Source organism: Nycticebus coucang, chromosome 2 (assembly GCF_027406575.1).
Source record: "Nycticebus coucang isolate mNycCou1 chromosome 2, mNycCou1.pri, whole genome shotgun sequence".
Lineage (NCBI taxonomy): Eukaryota > Metazoa > Chordata > Mammalia > Primates > Lorisidae > Nycticebus > Nycticebus coucang.
In genome coordinates, this window is record NC_069781.1 from 166362378 (window position 1) to 166377748 (window position 15371).

Consider the following 15371-nt stretch of genomic DNA (forward strand, 5'->3'; position numbering starts at 1 on the left):
TCTAGAAGCCACATGTCTGAATAATTAGAATGGGAAAAGGCCAGAGATGACTCCTGGGTCCATAGGAGAGGCCCGGGATGGAGACAGGAGAAGCCAATCTGGAGCAGAATTTGGCAGTACTTGGGTGAGAAATGATCTTATTGCATGAGGCTTGGAGGGGAGAGGGAGATGTGTAGAGGAGGAAGAGACAGCAACCAGAAAGGCAGTTGGTCTTCAGCTTTTCAGCCAGACAGTTGGAGCAAGAGCACACTCGGAGCCGGTAATAAGGGCAGCTTGGGGTTAGCTGAATATGAGGCACCAAAGGTTCTCCCTTTGAGAACCTTATCATAGGGCGAGCAATTAGTATAGACATAGGAGTTGTCCCCCAGGCTTGCTGTTGAGTCATTTAACCCTGCTGTCAGGAGTCATTAGCCTTGGGGCCTTTGCTTTAGGTTGGGAGGCTGCAGATTGCCTGCCTGGGGGAAAGTTCCTTTGAATGCTTGAAAACTAGAGGACCTTGTAGACAGCTGCTTCGAGGAATTATGGATGTGTGAAGCTGTCTACAGAAGTTGAAAATTGCGGCTTGATGCATGTAACTCAGCAGTTAGGGCTCTGGACACATACCCTGGGACTGGCGGGTTAAACCCAGCCCAGGCCTGCCAAACAACAATGACAACTACAAAAAAAAATAGCTAGGCATTGTGGTGGGTGCCTTTAGTCCCAGCTACTTGTGAGGCTGAGGCAAGAGACTTTCTTAAGCCTAAGGGTTTGAGGTTGCTGTGAGCTGTGACGCCAGGGTACTCTACCGAGGGCAACATAGTAAAACTCTGTCTCAAAAAAACAAACAAACAACAAAATGGTGAAAATTGCAGGCTCAGCTCGGCTCCTGTAGCTCAGCGGTTAGGGTGCCAGCCACATACACCGAGGCAGGTGGGTTCGAACCCGGCCCGGGCCTGCTAAACAAAAATGACAACTGTAACAACAACAAAAAAAAAACACCCAGGAATTGGGGCGGGTGCCTAGTCCCAGCTATTTGGGAGGCTGAGGCAAGAGAATCACTTAAGTCCAAGAGTTTGAGGTTGCTGTGAGACTCTCTCAAAAAAGAAAATTGCAGGCTCCATTTTGCTCATTTCTGATTTCTCCTGAATTATGTGAGGAGCAGAGTTTAAATGATTTGGAATGATCTCCCTAGTACATCGAAGAGTGAAAAGCAAAGAGCAGAATTATAAATGGTATGCTAACATTTATTAATAAATAATGAGAATGGGGAATGACGGTATATGTAGATTTACTTTTTTATTTACAGAATATATTTGGAAAAACACAGAAGAAACTGGTAACTGGTTTTCCTGGAGAAGGAAATTTAAGGTTTTCTGTTTGTTTGTTTTTTGTTTTTTAGAGAGAGTCTCGCTATGTTGCCTTCAGTAGAGTGCTGTGGCATCACAGCTCATAGCAACCTCAAACTCTTGGGCTTAAGTGATTCTCTTGCCTCAGCCTCCCAAGTTGCTGTGACTATAGGTTCCTGCCACAACGCCCAGCTATTTTTTGGTTGCAGTTATCATTGGTGTTTAGCAGGCCCGGGCTGGGCTTGAACACGCCACCTTTGGTGTATGTGGCTGGCACTGTACTCACTGAGCTACGGGCGCCAAGCTGGAGATTTAAGTGTTTATTTGGTTTTGCATTTGCAAGAAAGTCTCATTGCAAGGGTACTACTCCAAATAACTAACAACTGGTAGGACATGGTAGGACACTGACACTGACCAGTCAGAATGGATAACAACCAGATGCTGGCTTCTATATACCAGCCAGTATCTGCTCTGTTCTCACGGGTCAGAAATTGAAGCCAGCTAAAAAGTATAGATTGAAAAATCTTCCATTCCTCAGGGAGGAAGACTTCTTACTCTTTATCGTTCCAAACCTCTTAAATTTTGAATGTGTTACTTATTCAAAAAAGCAAATAAGTGGGCAGTGCCTGTGGCTCAGAGGAGTGGGGCGCTGGCCCCATATGCCGGAGGTGGCAGGTTCAAACCCAGCCCTGGCCAAAAACTGCAAAATAAAATAAAATAAAATAAAAGGCAAAAAAAAAAAAAAGCAAATAAGTTAATTAGAAATGAAGGTAGAGGGCGGCACCTGTGGCTCAAAGGAGTAGGGTGCCAGCCCCATATGCTGGAGGTGGTGGGTTGAAACCCAGCCCTGGCCAAAAACTGCAAAAAAAAAAAAGAAAAAAAAAAAGGAATGAAGGTAGAAAAGAAGTACCATGGTAGAACTGAGTTTTAGGTTCTGTGTTTCTGTAAGGAAGGCTCACATATGTGTGAGGACTCCAGGTTGCTATCTGTGGCCAAGGTATTTCAGGGCTAGTGGAATCCCAGTTCTCCTCTAAAATGCAGGCATAGCCTTGCTGAGTCAGTGTGGTTTAATATTCTCTCTGATTCTAATCTGTCATGCTTAAACAAGAAATTAAACCTTAAACATAAAATCAGACTATAATGACTGAACTTGGACCACCTGAGCACATCCTATGAGCATTCATTAGTATGCATTCGTTAGACTGACAGCATAAATTTATGTAATTCTTTTTTCTCTCCTGAACTCACTCTTTTTTTTTTTTGAGACAAGTTTTATTATGTCGCCCTCGGTAGAGTGCTGTGGCATCACAGCTCACAGCAACCTCAAACTCTTGGCCTTAAGCAATTCTCTTGCCTCAGCCTCCCAGGTAGCTGAGAACTACAGGCGCCTGCCACAACGCCCAGCTAGAGAATTTTTTTTAAATACTGAAATGTTTTCCCGTCATAATGGACTCTTAAGAACATTCTCCACATGTGCGGCATGCTAGCTGGATGTCTTTTGGCATAATTGTTACACATTTGGCGTAGATAGCACACAGGCTGGTGTCTTCAAAAAGGCCAGCCAGATAGGCCTCTCTTGCCTCCTGCAAAGTATCAATAGCTGTGCTTTGGAAGCACAGATCTGTCTTAAAGTCCTTAGCAATTTCTTGCACCAGACTCTGGAAAGGAAGTTTGCGGTGGACTTCTGATAATGTGTAATTTCACGGAGTGCCTCAGTACCAGGCCTGTAGCAATGAGGTTTCTTCACTCCTCCAGTAGAGGGCACACTCTTGTGAGCGGCTTTTGTAGCCAGTTGCTTCCTGGGTGCTTTACCACGGGTGAACTTGCCGGCAGTCTGCTTTGTATGAGCCATGGTATAGAGACCTCCTTACTTACCCCCGCTTGTTCTTGGCTGGAGCTTGGCGAGCTAGAGGCAGCTCTGGCGTTAGTGATGGCTTCAGCTATTTTTTGAGATGAGGTCTCGCTCTGGCTCAGGTTGGTCTGGAACCCGTGAGCTCAGGCAATCCTCCCTCCTCAGCCTCCTAGGAGTGCTAGGATTACAGGCGTGAGCCACCACACCCAGCACCCTGAACTCACTTTTTTTTTTTTTTTTGCAGTTTTTGGCTGGGGCCAGGCTTGAATGCGCCTGACCCCTGGCATTTGGGGCCGGGGCCCTACTCCTTGAGCCACAGGTGCTGCCCTGAACTCACTCTTTTTTTTGTGTGTGGTTTTTGTCCGGGGCTGGGTTTGAACCCACCACCTCCGGCATATGGGACTGGTGCCCTACTCCTTGAGCCACAGGCGCCACCCCTTGAACTCACTCTTAATGGATTCAGATTTTTTTTTTTTTTTTTGTAGAGACAGAGTCTCACTGTACCGCTCTCGAGTAGAGTGCTGTGGCGTCACACGGCTCACAGCAACCTCTAACTCTTGGGCTTACGCGATTCTCTTGCCTCAGCCTCCCGAGCAGCTGGGACTACAGGCACCCACCACAACGCCCGGCTATTTTTTTGTTGCAGTTTGGCCGGGGCTGGGTTTGAACCCGCCACCCTCGGCATATGGGGCCGGCGCCCTACTCACTGAGCCACAGGTGCCGCCCTGGATTCAGATTTTTTTTTTTTTTTTGTAGAGACAGAGTCTCACTTTATGGCCCTGGGTAGAGTGCTGTGGCCTCACACAGCTCACAGCAACCTCCATCTCCTGGGCTTAAGCGATTCTCTTGCCTCAGCCTCCCGAGTAGCTGGGACTACAGGCGCCCGCCACAACGTCCGGCTATTTTTTGGTTGCAGTTTGGCCAGGGCCGGGTTTGAACCCACCACCCTCGGTATATGGGGCCGGCACCTTACCGACTGAGCCACAGGCGCCGCCCTGGATTCAGATTTTTAATTATCCCTTTACCCTGATCATTAAAGCGATTCATACCATTGTCCAGTTCTTAGAAAATATAGAAAAGTACAAAAAAGAACTGGAAAGTCACTAATAACCCCGTCATTAAGAGATAACCACTATTGTTACTGTCAAGATTTAAGTGGTTTTGTGCACTGATGGTTTCCATTTGTTGGGGCTGTTAAGAGTTGGGTCTGGGTCCTCAGGACTGGGACATTGTTGCTGGTAAAGGAGAAGAGCCTGAATAAAGTTTAAGCTTTGTAGGTTTTCTAAGTGGGTTTGCTGGTGGGGGGGGTGTTGCCTCCGTGAGTGTTGAGTATGATTAGAAGGTGATTTGATGTCTTTTCAAAGAAAGAATGATTGCTTTTGTTTGTTTTTTTAAGAGACAGGGTCTTAGCTCTGTCACCCAGACTAGAGTGCAGTGACCTGATCATAGCTCACTGCAACCTCACCTGGACTGAGGTGATCTTCTTGGGGCTCAGATGATCCTCCTGAGCTGGCCTTCTGAGTTGCTGGGACTAGAAGTATGCACGTCCATGCTCGGTTAACTTTTTTCTATTTTTCATAGCGATGAGGTCTCGTTCCTTTTCTAGGTTGGTCTCCAACTCTTGGCCTCAAGTGATCCTCCTACCTCAGCCTCCCAAATTGCTGGGATTATAGGTGTGAGCCACATGCTTAGCCAGATTCATTGTTTTTTAAGTGCTTGGGAAATGTAGTCTCTTTTTTTTTCAGATAGGGTCTCACTTTATCACCCTCCATAGAATGCTGTGGCAGCACAGCTCACAGCAACCTCCAATTCCTGGGCTTAGGCAACTCTCTTGCCTCAGCCTCCTGAGGAGCTGGGACTACAGACGCCCACCACAACGCCTGGCTAGTTTTTTGTTTTGCAGTTTGGCTGGAGCCAGGTTCGAACCCACCACCTTTGGTATATGGGGCTGGCACCCTACCCACTGAGCCACAGGTGCGACCTGAGATGGTAGTCTCTTAAGACACTGAGACCTGGGTAGGGAGTGGGCAATCTTAAAAAATAAATTTTGTAGGCTGGGGGCCTGTGGCTCAAGTGGCTAAGGCGCCAGCCACATACACCTGAGCTGGCGGGTTCAAATCCAGCTAGGGCCCACCAAACAACAATGATGGTTGCAACCAAAAAATAGCCGGGTGTTGTGGCGAGCGCTTGTAAGTCCCAGCTACTTGGGAGGCGGAGGCCTGAGAATCGCTTGAGCCCAGGAGTCGGAGGTTGCTGTGAGCTGTGATACCATGGCACTCTACCCAGGGCGACAGCTTGAGACTCTGTCTCAAAAATAAATAAATATAAAAAAAAATAATAATAAAAAATAAATAAATAAATAAATTTTGCAGGCTCTGCGCCTGTAGGTCAAGCGGCTAAGGTGCCAGTTACGTACATCAGAGCTGTCGGGTTCAAATCCAGCCCAGGCCTGCCAAACAACAATGACAACTACAACCCAAAAAATAGCCGGGCGTTGTGGAGGGTGTCTGTAGTTCCAGCTATTTGGGAGGCTGAGGCAAGAGAATCCCCTAAGCCCAGGAGTTTGAGGTTGCTGTGAGCTGTGATGCCATAGCACTCTACCCTGGGCGACAGCTTGAGGTTCTGTCTCAAAATAAATAAATAAATTCATTAAATAAATAAATTTTATAGAGCTCACTTCCAGATAGATCTCTGGGTTTTGTCAAGGGGATCAGAGTGATGATAACGTCTAGAATTCATCAAACTCCAGTCACAAATATTGTACACATGGATGCTGCTGCCTTTCTGCTTGGTTAGGAGATGTGCCAATTGCCATGGGTCTTGGTCCCTTGGAGTGCTGGGATGGTTCCTAGTTGTCATACCAAGGTGCCATCTCATGGGGAGGGCCATCTTCCCCCAGCTGTAAGAAGAAGCCTTAAGAAGACCCTCTGTGTGTTTCTCCTTAGGGAGGAATGGGTGCTGCTCTGCTGTCAGATCCTGATAAGATTGAAAAGGTAAGTTGTACATGGGTGAAAGCAGGGATCTTCAAACATGGCTGTGGATGGGAGTTGTCCAGATGGCCTTCTCCCTATCTCTAGATTTACTGCCATCCACCCAGCCTCTCCACCTGGGGTCTGGAAATATTTTAAAAAGGTTCCTAATAATTTTGTCATGCAGCCAGGTTTGGGAACCCCGGTGCCAGGCTTGGAGTTCTTTAAAAGCCCAGAGCTACGGGCACCGCAGCTGAGAGCCTGAGGGTCCTGAGGACTCAGAGAGAGCTTCCTCTGCATTGTCTCATTCCTTTCTGGAGTGACCATGAGAGCAGAGTCTAGGCCACCATGGTGAGGACAGCCTCAGCAGCTATGTTTTGGGAGGTGGGTGCATTGGCCTGTCTCGGGCTTGATGAGAGCAGCAGTGAGTCCTCTGCATATTGGCATACTCTTCCACCAGCCCTTTGAGAGCCGGCCAAGCCAGGGTCAGATGAGGCAAGCTGAAGTTAGTCTCCTCCTATTCCCCTTCCCTTCTGCAAACCAGGTTAAATGAGGCCCTAAGGCAGTGGTTCTCAACCCGTGGGTCACGACCCCTTTGTAACAATGAAGATACATCCTGCATATCAGATATTTACATTACGATTCATAACAGTAGCAAAATTACAGTTATGAAGTAGCAATTAAAATAATCTTATGGTCAGGGGTCATCACAACATGAGGAACTGTATTAAAGGGTTGCAGCATTAGGAGGCATTAGGAAGGTTGAGAACCACTGCCCTAAGGGCAGGTAGGCAGTCACCATCCAGTGTTGTGGACTGCCAGCTCATGAGGGGATGACATTTCCCACCACACCATATTTACCTTTTGCTTTTCTCTCTCCATCTCCCAGCTCTCCTTGTTCTCCCTCTTAACTCCTTTGCTTTCTGTTTTTTTTTCATTCTCTATTCCAACTTCCCTAACTGGGTTTTCAGCCTAATACCTTCCACAGGCTAGTGCATCCTGAACTCAGGCACCACCAATAAGACCTGCCATTGTTTGTACTGGCTGCCGTCCCTCCATATTCTTCCTGTCCAGCTGTCTCTGAAATATGGGGAGAATGCTGTGTGTGTTGGCGTGGTGCCTCCTCATTTTTCCCATGTGTAGCCACAGACATTGTACTTACAACGTACCTGTGTCAATGTGCTTACAGTATGCTTACATAATGTGTCGTTTATTTTCTTTAAACCCCTTAAAGTAGACAGAGACATTTGTTATTTCCATTTGATCAAAAACAATGAACAAATGTACAGAAAGATAAAAATCATTTGCTTGAGATCATGTAGCAAATACATGGCAGGCAGAGCCATCTTTAGAGCTATAGTCTTGTGACTCTAATGGCATCTCAGGTTGAAGGTGCCTGGGTGTAGTTTATAAGTGTCTAGCCATAGTTTCATAGGTATCTAGACTTAGGAACCTCTAGTCAGACACCTTGGCAGGATAGAGTGGTGGAAGCACACACTGTGGATGTCAGACTGGTTGCCACACTTGGGAGAGTGAGCCCTAGCAGGAAGAATGTGACTCAACATGTGCATGATAGCATTTTCATTATCCTCCAGCCTCCGGGCTTCTCTCCAGTGGCCCTCTTTGAATGAGGTAGATTTCATTCGTGAGATAGCAGAGGCACAGTGGCCCTCATAAGCTCAGTTCAGTCCACTGTTTCTCTGTTTGGGCCAGGTAGAATTAAGAGATGAGTTTGCTTCATGGAGGGAAGGTTATAGGCTTCCATGACAAAACCAAATGTGACGTAGGTGTAGGGGTCTTGATTCATTTCAGGTCCAGCCTGGGTGATGTGGGTAATGACAGATTTGTGGGTCATTCTAAACTAAGTATTTTAGACTCATGTTTCCAGGGGGGAGTGTGTAAGTACCACCTACAGAAATTTTCTCAAAGATGCTTCTTTATGGTCATGAAAAACTTAGGAAATATGCAGAGGTCATGGTTGCACACATTGTGAATGTAATGGATGCTACTGAATTATACACTTAAAAAACATTTAAGATGGCAAATTTTATGTTATATATATTTTATCCCAATTTTAAAAGAGGGATACTATCTGTCAAGAATTCTCCGTACCCTTGGGGTAGGTAGGTGTGGAAGGTTGTTGTCACTCTCTTGAAAAAGCTTCTACCAGGTAACCGTGGAACTCTTCTTGAATTAAGAACCTCCATTTTAGGATTGGGGCTGAAGTTCAGTGGTTAGGGCACTGGCCACATGCACCAGGGCTGGTGGGTTCAAACCTGGCCAGGGCCCGCTGAACAACAATGACAACAATAATAACAACAACAACAACAAAAAACTTGCCAGGCGTTGTGGCAGGTGCCTGTTGTCCCAGCTACTTGGGAGGCTGAGGCAAGAGAATTGCTCAAGCCCAAGAGTTTGAGGTTGCTATGAGCTGTGATGCCATGGCACTCTACTGATGGCAACATAGTGAGACTCTGTCTCAAAAACAAAAAAGCAAACAAAAAACCCCTCCATTTTATTTCTTTTTATTTTTCTGAAGTCAGTTGTCTGACATCTGATTATTTATTTAAATCAAATTATTTATTTGATTTTAATTTTTTTTTTTTTGAAACAGAATCTCACTGTTGCCCTGGGTAGAGTGCTCTGGCATCACAGCTCACAGCAACCTCAAACTCTTAGGCTCAAGAAGATCCTCTTGCCTCATCCTTCCAAATAGCTGGGACTACAGGTGTGCACCACCATGCCCAGATGTTTTTTTCTACATTTTTAGTAGAGACAGGGTCTCATTCTTGGTCAGGCTAGTCTCGAACTTCTGAGGTCAGGTAATCCACCCACCTCAGCCTCCCAGAGTGCTAGGATTACAGGCATGAGTCACTGTGCTTGGCCTAATTTTAATTTTTTTAGAGACAAGGTCTTACTCTTGCCCAGGCTGGAGTTCAGTAGGATGATCATAGTTCAACATGACCTTGAACTCCTGTGCTCAAGCCCTCTTTCTGCCTCAGCCTCCCAAGTAGCTGGGACTACAGGTGCCTGCCACAACGTCTGGCTGTTTTTTGGTTATAGTTGTCATTGTTTGGCAGGCCCGGGTTGGATTCAAACCTGCCAGCTCTGGTGTATGTGACTGGTGCCCTAGCCGCTTGAGCTACAGGCACCGAGCTTATTTTTCTATTTTTTAGTAGAAATGGGGTCTTGCTCTTGCTCAGGTTGGTCTCAAAACTGAGCTCACGTAATCTACCTTCTTCAGCCTTCTTGAGTACTAGGATTACAGGCGTGAGCCACTGTGCCCAGCCAGGTTCTGCATTTTCTGAGTTGGCCACCCCAGCCCACCAGCTTCAGGGTATGTGGCTGGCGTCCTACTCACTGAGCTATGGGCGCTGAGCCTATTTTTTTTTTTTTTTTAAGCAGGCCCAGGCCTGGTTCCAACCTACCAGCCCCGGTGCATGTGGCTGGTGTCCTAACCACTGCGCTATGGGTGGAGTCGAGATTTTCATGCTAGAGCCTGTCTGGAAGACAGAGTCTACTTGCCCTTTCCCTTCAGTGTGATCCTTGCAAGTGACTACAACTTTAGGTTACCTAATTTCCCTCCTAGTCCTTAACAAGCTCATGAAATGAACAGATATCTGGTTGGATAAAATACACGGAAAGAAAGTTCTGCAAGACAGGGAATTTGATCAGATCACCTGGTATTGCTCAAATCACCAAATATCAGGATTCCAAGTAGGTACTTGCAAGGGGATCTTCCATCATTCCAGTCATAGGACTAGAATGAGAATTTTTATTTTGTTTCCTGATGGACCTGTCAATCTTCGTCTTAAGAGTTAATTGCTCCTTTAAAAAGGCCTGCCAGGGGGACCCTCAGACCACAGCCATAGTCTGCCTCCTGGAGCAGCACCTGGAGACTACTTCCTGCCACTCCCTAGCATCTGTGCTTGGACCATCAGGTCCTGCCTTGCTCATGAACTGTTTCTCTGTCAGCCCACTCCTGGTGTGATGTCTGGAGTGGCCTGCCTTAGCTTGTACTGAGAGGAAGGCCTCTTCCTGATGCTTGCAACCTAGCTCTCTGCTGCCCTCGCCTGTCTAAAATCAAGATTGGCATTATCACCTGGTATTCCCCCCCCACCCCCACCCCCGCGCTCTCCTGGGCAGAAATGCAGTGCTTGGAAGAGCGTTCTTAAAATCACCTTTCCTCCCTCTTTTTGACTCTGAATATTTTTGATGAGGGAAGAAGATAGCAATGCCACAGACAGGCAGTGTCATCTATACCTCTCTTGATATCTCATTCATGCGTGGTCTGATCTTGCTATCTCCTTGACACTTTCTTATATGACTTCTTGATCTTTTTATTTTTTTTGCAGTTTTTGGCCAGGGGCTGGGTTTGAACCCACCACCTCTGGCACATGGGGTCGGCGCCCTACTCCTTGAGCCACAGGCACCGCCCTTCTTGATCTTTTTAAAAAATCTTTTGCAATTACTATGTTATAAGCACTTTTTATTTTTACTTATGAGAGAGTATTACTATGTCACCCTCGGTAGAGTGCTGTGGCATCACAGCTCACAGCAACCTCAAACTCTTGGGCTTAAGTGATTCTCTTGCCTCAGCCTCCCAAGTAGCTGGGACTACAGGCGCCCGCCACAACGCCTGGCTATTTGTTGTTGTTGTTATAGTTGTCAATGTTGTTTAGCAGGTCCAGGCCGGGTTTTTAATCCACCAGCCCTGGTATATGTGGCTGGTTCCCTAACCGTTGAGCTATGGGTGCTGAGCCAATAAGCACTTTTTTTTTTTTTTTTTGTATTTTTTTAGAGACAGGGTCTCACTTTCTCATCCTTGGTAGAATGCTATGACATCACAGCTCACAGCAACCTCCAACTCCTGGGTTTAGGCGATTCTCTTGCCTCAGCCTCCCGAGTAGCTGAGACTACAGGTGCCATCCACAACGCCCGGCTATTTTTTGGTTGCAGTTCAGCTGGGGCCGGGTTTGAACCCGCCACCCTCGGTATATGGGGCCGGTGCCTTACCGACTGAGCCACAGGCGCCGTCCTCAAGCACTTTTTAATATGTTGAATATGTCATCTTTTCCTTTACCAGTTTCATTCCTGTATATTTGACTCCTCTAAAGAGAGGAGTACATTGGCTTGGTGCCTGTGGCTCAAGCGGCTAAGGCGCCAGCCACATATACCTGAGCTGGCGGGTTCAAATCCAGCGCGGGCCTGCCAAACAATGATGGCTGCAATCAAAAAATAGCTGGGCGTTGTGTTGGGTGCCTGTAGTCCCAGCTACTTGGGAGGCGGAGGCAGGAGAATCACTTGAGCCCAGGAATTGGAGGTTGCTGTGAGCTGTGATGCCATGGCACTCTACCCAGGGCCACAGCTTGAGGCTCTGTCTCAAAAAAAAAAAAAAAAAGAAAAGAAAAGAGAGGAGTACATGAGGAAAGGGCCCCAGGCCCTTAAAGGCCTTTCTGGTACCTTACTCTGTAGGTCCTGGGACAGCACTCAGGGAGTATTGCCTTCACACCAGGAAAGAAGCTGTCGGTCACGTGTTCTTAACCAGGGCTAGACTTCAGAATCAAATTTTGCATTGTGCAGAGCCTTTTGGAAACACATATTCCTAAGCCCTGAACCTAGAGACACATTCAGGAAATCATGGGATAGAATCTAAGAGTATGTATTTCTTAAGCTCTCCACATAATTCTGAGGTTTGCCCTGGCAAAGGCTTATTGTGTGCCACACAGGTGTGTATGCACATTTATTCACTCGCTGATGTGTGTGTTTAATGAATATGTGTGACACCACTGTGTGCCAGGCAGGGGATTGCTGGTGCTGGGGCTCTAGCATAGAACAAAGGCAAACCCCTTGCCTGTGGAGTGTACCTGTATGTTCATGCAACAGACACATACATGCATTCATGCATATGCAAATTGTCCATGCCACTGGAACACAGATCTGCAGCAGAGTTAAGGAAAGCAATGTGGTGCTCTTTATGCTCTCTCTGCAGATCCTCAGTACTCTTGTGAAAGGGACATGTAGACCTGTGACCTGCAAAATTCGCATTCTGCCCTCGGTAAGGATGGTGCGTTACATGTGAAGGTCCATTCACTCTGATGATGTCAGATGTGGGGGCACGAATGACTCTCAAGGTACCAAATTAGGTTTGGAGGTGGGGGTGGAATTGAGCCTACCTTAGAATCTGGTAGCTGTTCTGGGCATCAGTAGGTGGTCTTCTCCTCCAGCTAGAAGATACCCTGAGCCTTGTCAAGCGGATAGAGAGGACCGGTATTGCTGCCATTGCAGTTCATGGAAGGTGAGTGGTCATCTTTCTAGTGACTGACTGGGAGGGAGGTCCTCAGCCATCACAGTGATTTTTCACCAGTATCAGATGACAACAACTTCTCTTCTGCAAATTTAGCCTGTTATCTGCCTTGCTCTTTAGATATCCTATCAATCCTGAGGACAGCCAAAGCCTGAATAGGTCACATTTTTCTTTGTGTCATTCATTGAGCACCTACTGGTGGTATACTTTAGAGACACAGAGAAACCAAGAGGAAGGAGAGAAATGCACTTACTCTTAGGTTGTATAAATGCTAGAGATTGAGTGATTTGCTCAAAATTTTACTATTATAGGCAGTAGGAAGTGGTGGAATTAGAATCCTGACCCTGAATTTCATTTTCTTTCTATTGTATTGAGCAATGGCTTCTCCCAGGAATGTCTCCGGGCAGATCTTTTAAAGGCAGTGCCACTTTTGTCTATCCTTGTTGGACTACCAGCTATCAAAATGATTACTTTAACACTCCTTTTATCTGTAGTTGCCATGCTCTCTGCAAAGAACTGAGGTGTTTTTTTTTTTTGTTTGTTTTGAGACAGAGCCTCACTATGTTGCCCTCAGTAGAGTGCTGTGGCATCACAGCTCACAGCAACCTCAAATTCTTGGGCTTAAGCAATTCTCTTGCCTTAGCTTCACAAGTAGCTGGGACTACTGGTGCCCACTACAACATCTGGCTATTGTTTATTGCAGTTATCGTTGTTTAGCTAGCCTGGGTGGGGCTCGAACCCACCAACCTCAGTGTATGTGGCTGGCTTCATAACCACTGTACTATAGGCATCAAGCCTTTTTTTTTTTTTTTCTTTGAGACAAAGTCTCACTTTGTTGCCTCTGGTAGAGTGCCGTGGTGTCATAGCTGACAGCAACCTCAGACTCTTGGGCTCAAGCGATTCTCTTACCTCAGCCTCACAAGTAGCTGGGTCTACAGGCACCTGCCACAATGCCTAGCTATTTTTAGAGACAGAGTCTCACTCTTGCTCAGGCTGGTCTCGAATATGTGAGCTCAGGCAATCCATTCACCTTGGCCTCTCAGAGTGCTGGGATTACAGACGTGAGCCACTGCGCTCAGCCGGAACTGAGATGTTTCTGAAGTCCATTCCCCAACTTTCCAATCAAGCAAATTCCCTGTTAGTCTAGGATGTCCTTTTCTACAATAACTTAGGCTAGTATACTTTGGCCAGAGTGACCTCTCTTCTCTGAGTGATGTTCCTTTTGGTCTTAGGTGTCTTTTTTTTTTTTTTTTTTTTTTGAGACAGTCTCTTTGTGTCACCCATAGTAGAGTGCTGTGGCATCACAGCTCACAGCAACCTCCAACTCTTGGGCTCAAGTGATTCTCTTGCCTCAGACTCCCAAGTAGGTGGGACTATACCTACTTGAACCCACCAACCTCAGTGTATGTGGCTGGCGCCGTAACCACTGTACTACAGGCGCCAAGCCTTTTTTTTCTTTTTTTTAAGCCAGGCATTGTGGTGCCTGCCACGGTGCTGGCTATTTTTTGGTTGTAGTTGTCATTGTTGTTTGGCAAGCCTGGGCTGGGTTTTAACCTGCCAGCTCCGGTGTATGTGGCTGGCATCCCAGCTGCTGAGCTACAGGCACTGAGCTGGGGCTTAGGGGTCTTATAGAACAGCCCAGATTGTTGGTTGGATCTATTACAGTATTTTCCAAGATGGGATCTTAGGACTCCAATTTATAAAGCAGAGAAAAGCAGAGGTGTTCAGATTGAAGCCATGAGGGGCAGGTGAGAGCTCACCTACATACACCCATATGTTCCTTTCCCAAGGCAGCAGACTTTGGGCTCAGACTTTCTGGTTTCAAATTCCAGCTCTTTTATGCTTGTTAGCTGTGTATCCTTGGGAAAATCACTTAACTTCTCTGAGGGCCACATTCCTCATTTGGAAATAAAGGTAATTTCTGTTTTATAGGGTTGTCTTGAGGCTTTTATGAGAAGGTAAATATAAATCCTGTGGCCCTTGACCTTTTTGTTGAGGAGCATAGTTGGGGGACATACTCAGATGAGACCTGGGCGAAGGCTGTCTGGTCAACCACCTCTCCTCCTTTGTCAGTGACCATAATTCAGGTTCAGGCCTTGCCTCAGCATCCCTAAGATTTACTCATTCATAAATACTTCCTGTAGGGCTTGGCGCCTGCAGCTCAAAGGTTAGGGTGCCAGTCACATACACTGAGGAAGGAAGGTTTGAACCCAGCTTGGGTCTGCTAAAAGCAACAATGACAACTACATCAAAAAAATAGCCGAGCGTTGTGGCGGGTGCCTGTTGTCCCAGCTACTTGGGAGGCTGAGGCAAGAGAATTGCTTAAGCCCAAGAGTTTGAGGTTGCTGTGAGCTGTGACACCATGGTACTCTACCGTGGGCAACATAGTGACACTCTGTCTTAAACAAAAAATAAAAATAAAAACTTCTTGCAGTTGACTTTGGAAAGAAGGACCCCAAGTAGTGGTCCTGTCGCCCTTGTGGCTTGTCCTGTCAGCCATGGTCTGTGGCCTGTCATGGCCGCCCTGGGCATGGGGCCTACTCTGTGTCAGGTGCCTCTCACCAGGATCAGCTGTACAACTTGGCCTTGGCATAGACAACTGCATGGGAGTGGCCAGTCTGTGCAGCAGCAGCTGTTCTTGGTCCCTTGGAGAGGGCAGGACTGGGGCAGTAGGGGCAACATTCTTATGGCATTGTCCATCATCTCTGGCAGAGGCGAGAGGAAGTCAGGGAAAAGCAGCATGACCTTGGGAGGCAGGCTGCCCACTTGGCCCCCTGCAGCCATGCCTTCACTGCAGGCCTCCAAGAGCTGGCCTGGCCTTCTCAGTGTGGACTTGTGCTGCTCCCAACCCTCACAGTAGAGTCCTTTTCCAGAGGCCAGCCTCTGCAGCCTGTCCTTGGTGGCCATATGGCTACCTG

The 15371-nt window shown here is 47.0% G+C and overlaps 1 protein-coding gene across 8 annotated transcripts in view; it reads left to right on the top strand.

Moving 5' to 3' along the window:
• DUS2 (dihydrouridine synthase 2) overlaps positions 1-15371 on the top strand; it is a 49727-nt gene that overhangs the window by 25209 nt on the left and 9147 nt on the right. For all 8 annotated transcript variants that reach the window (XM_053604428.1, XM_053604444.1, XM_053604411.1 and 5 more), the window contains 3 exons: positions 6123-6170; positions 12139-12204; positions 12374-12444. In XM_053604428.1, the coding sequence (XP_053460403.1) occupies positions 6123-6170; positions 12139-12204; positions 12374-12444 (185 nt within the window). The remainder of the gene's footprint in view (positions 1-6122; positions 6171-12138; positions 12205-12373; positions 12445-15371) is intronic.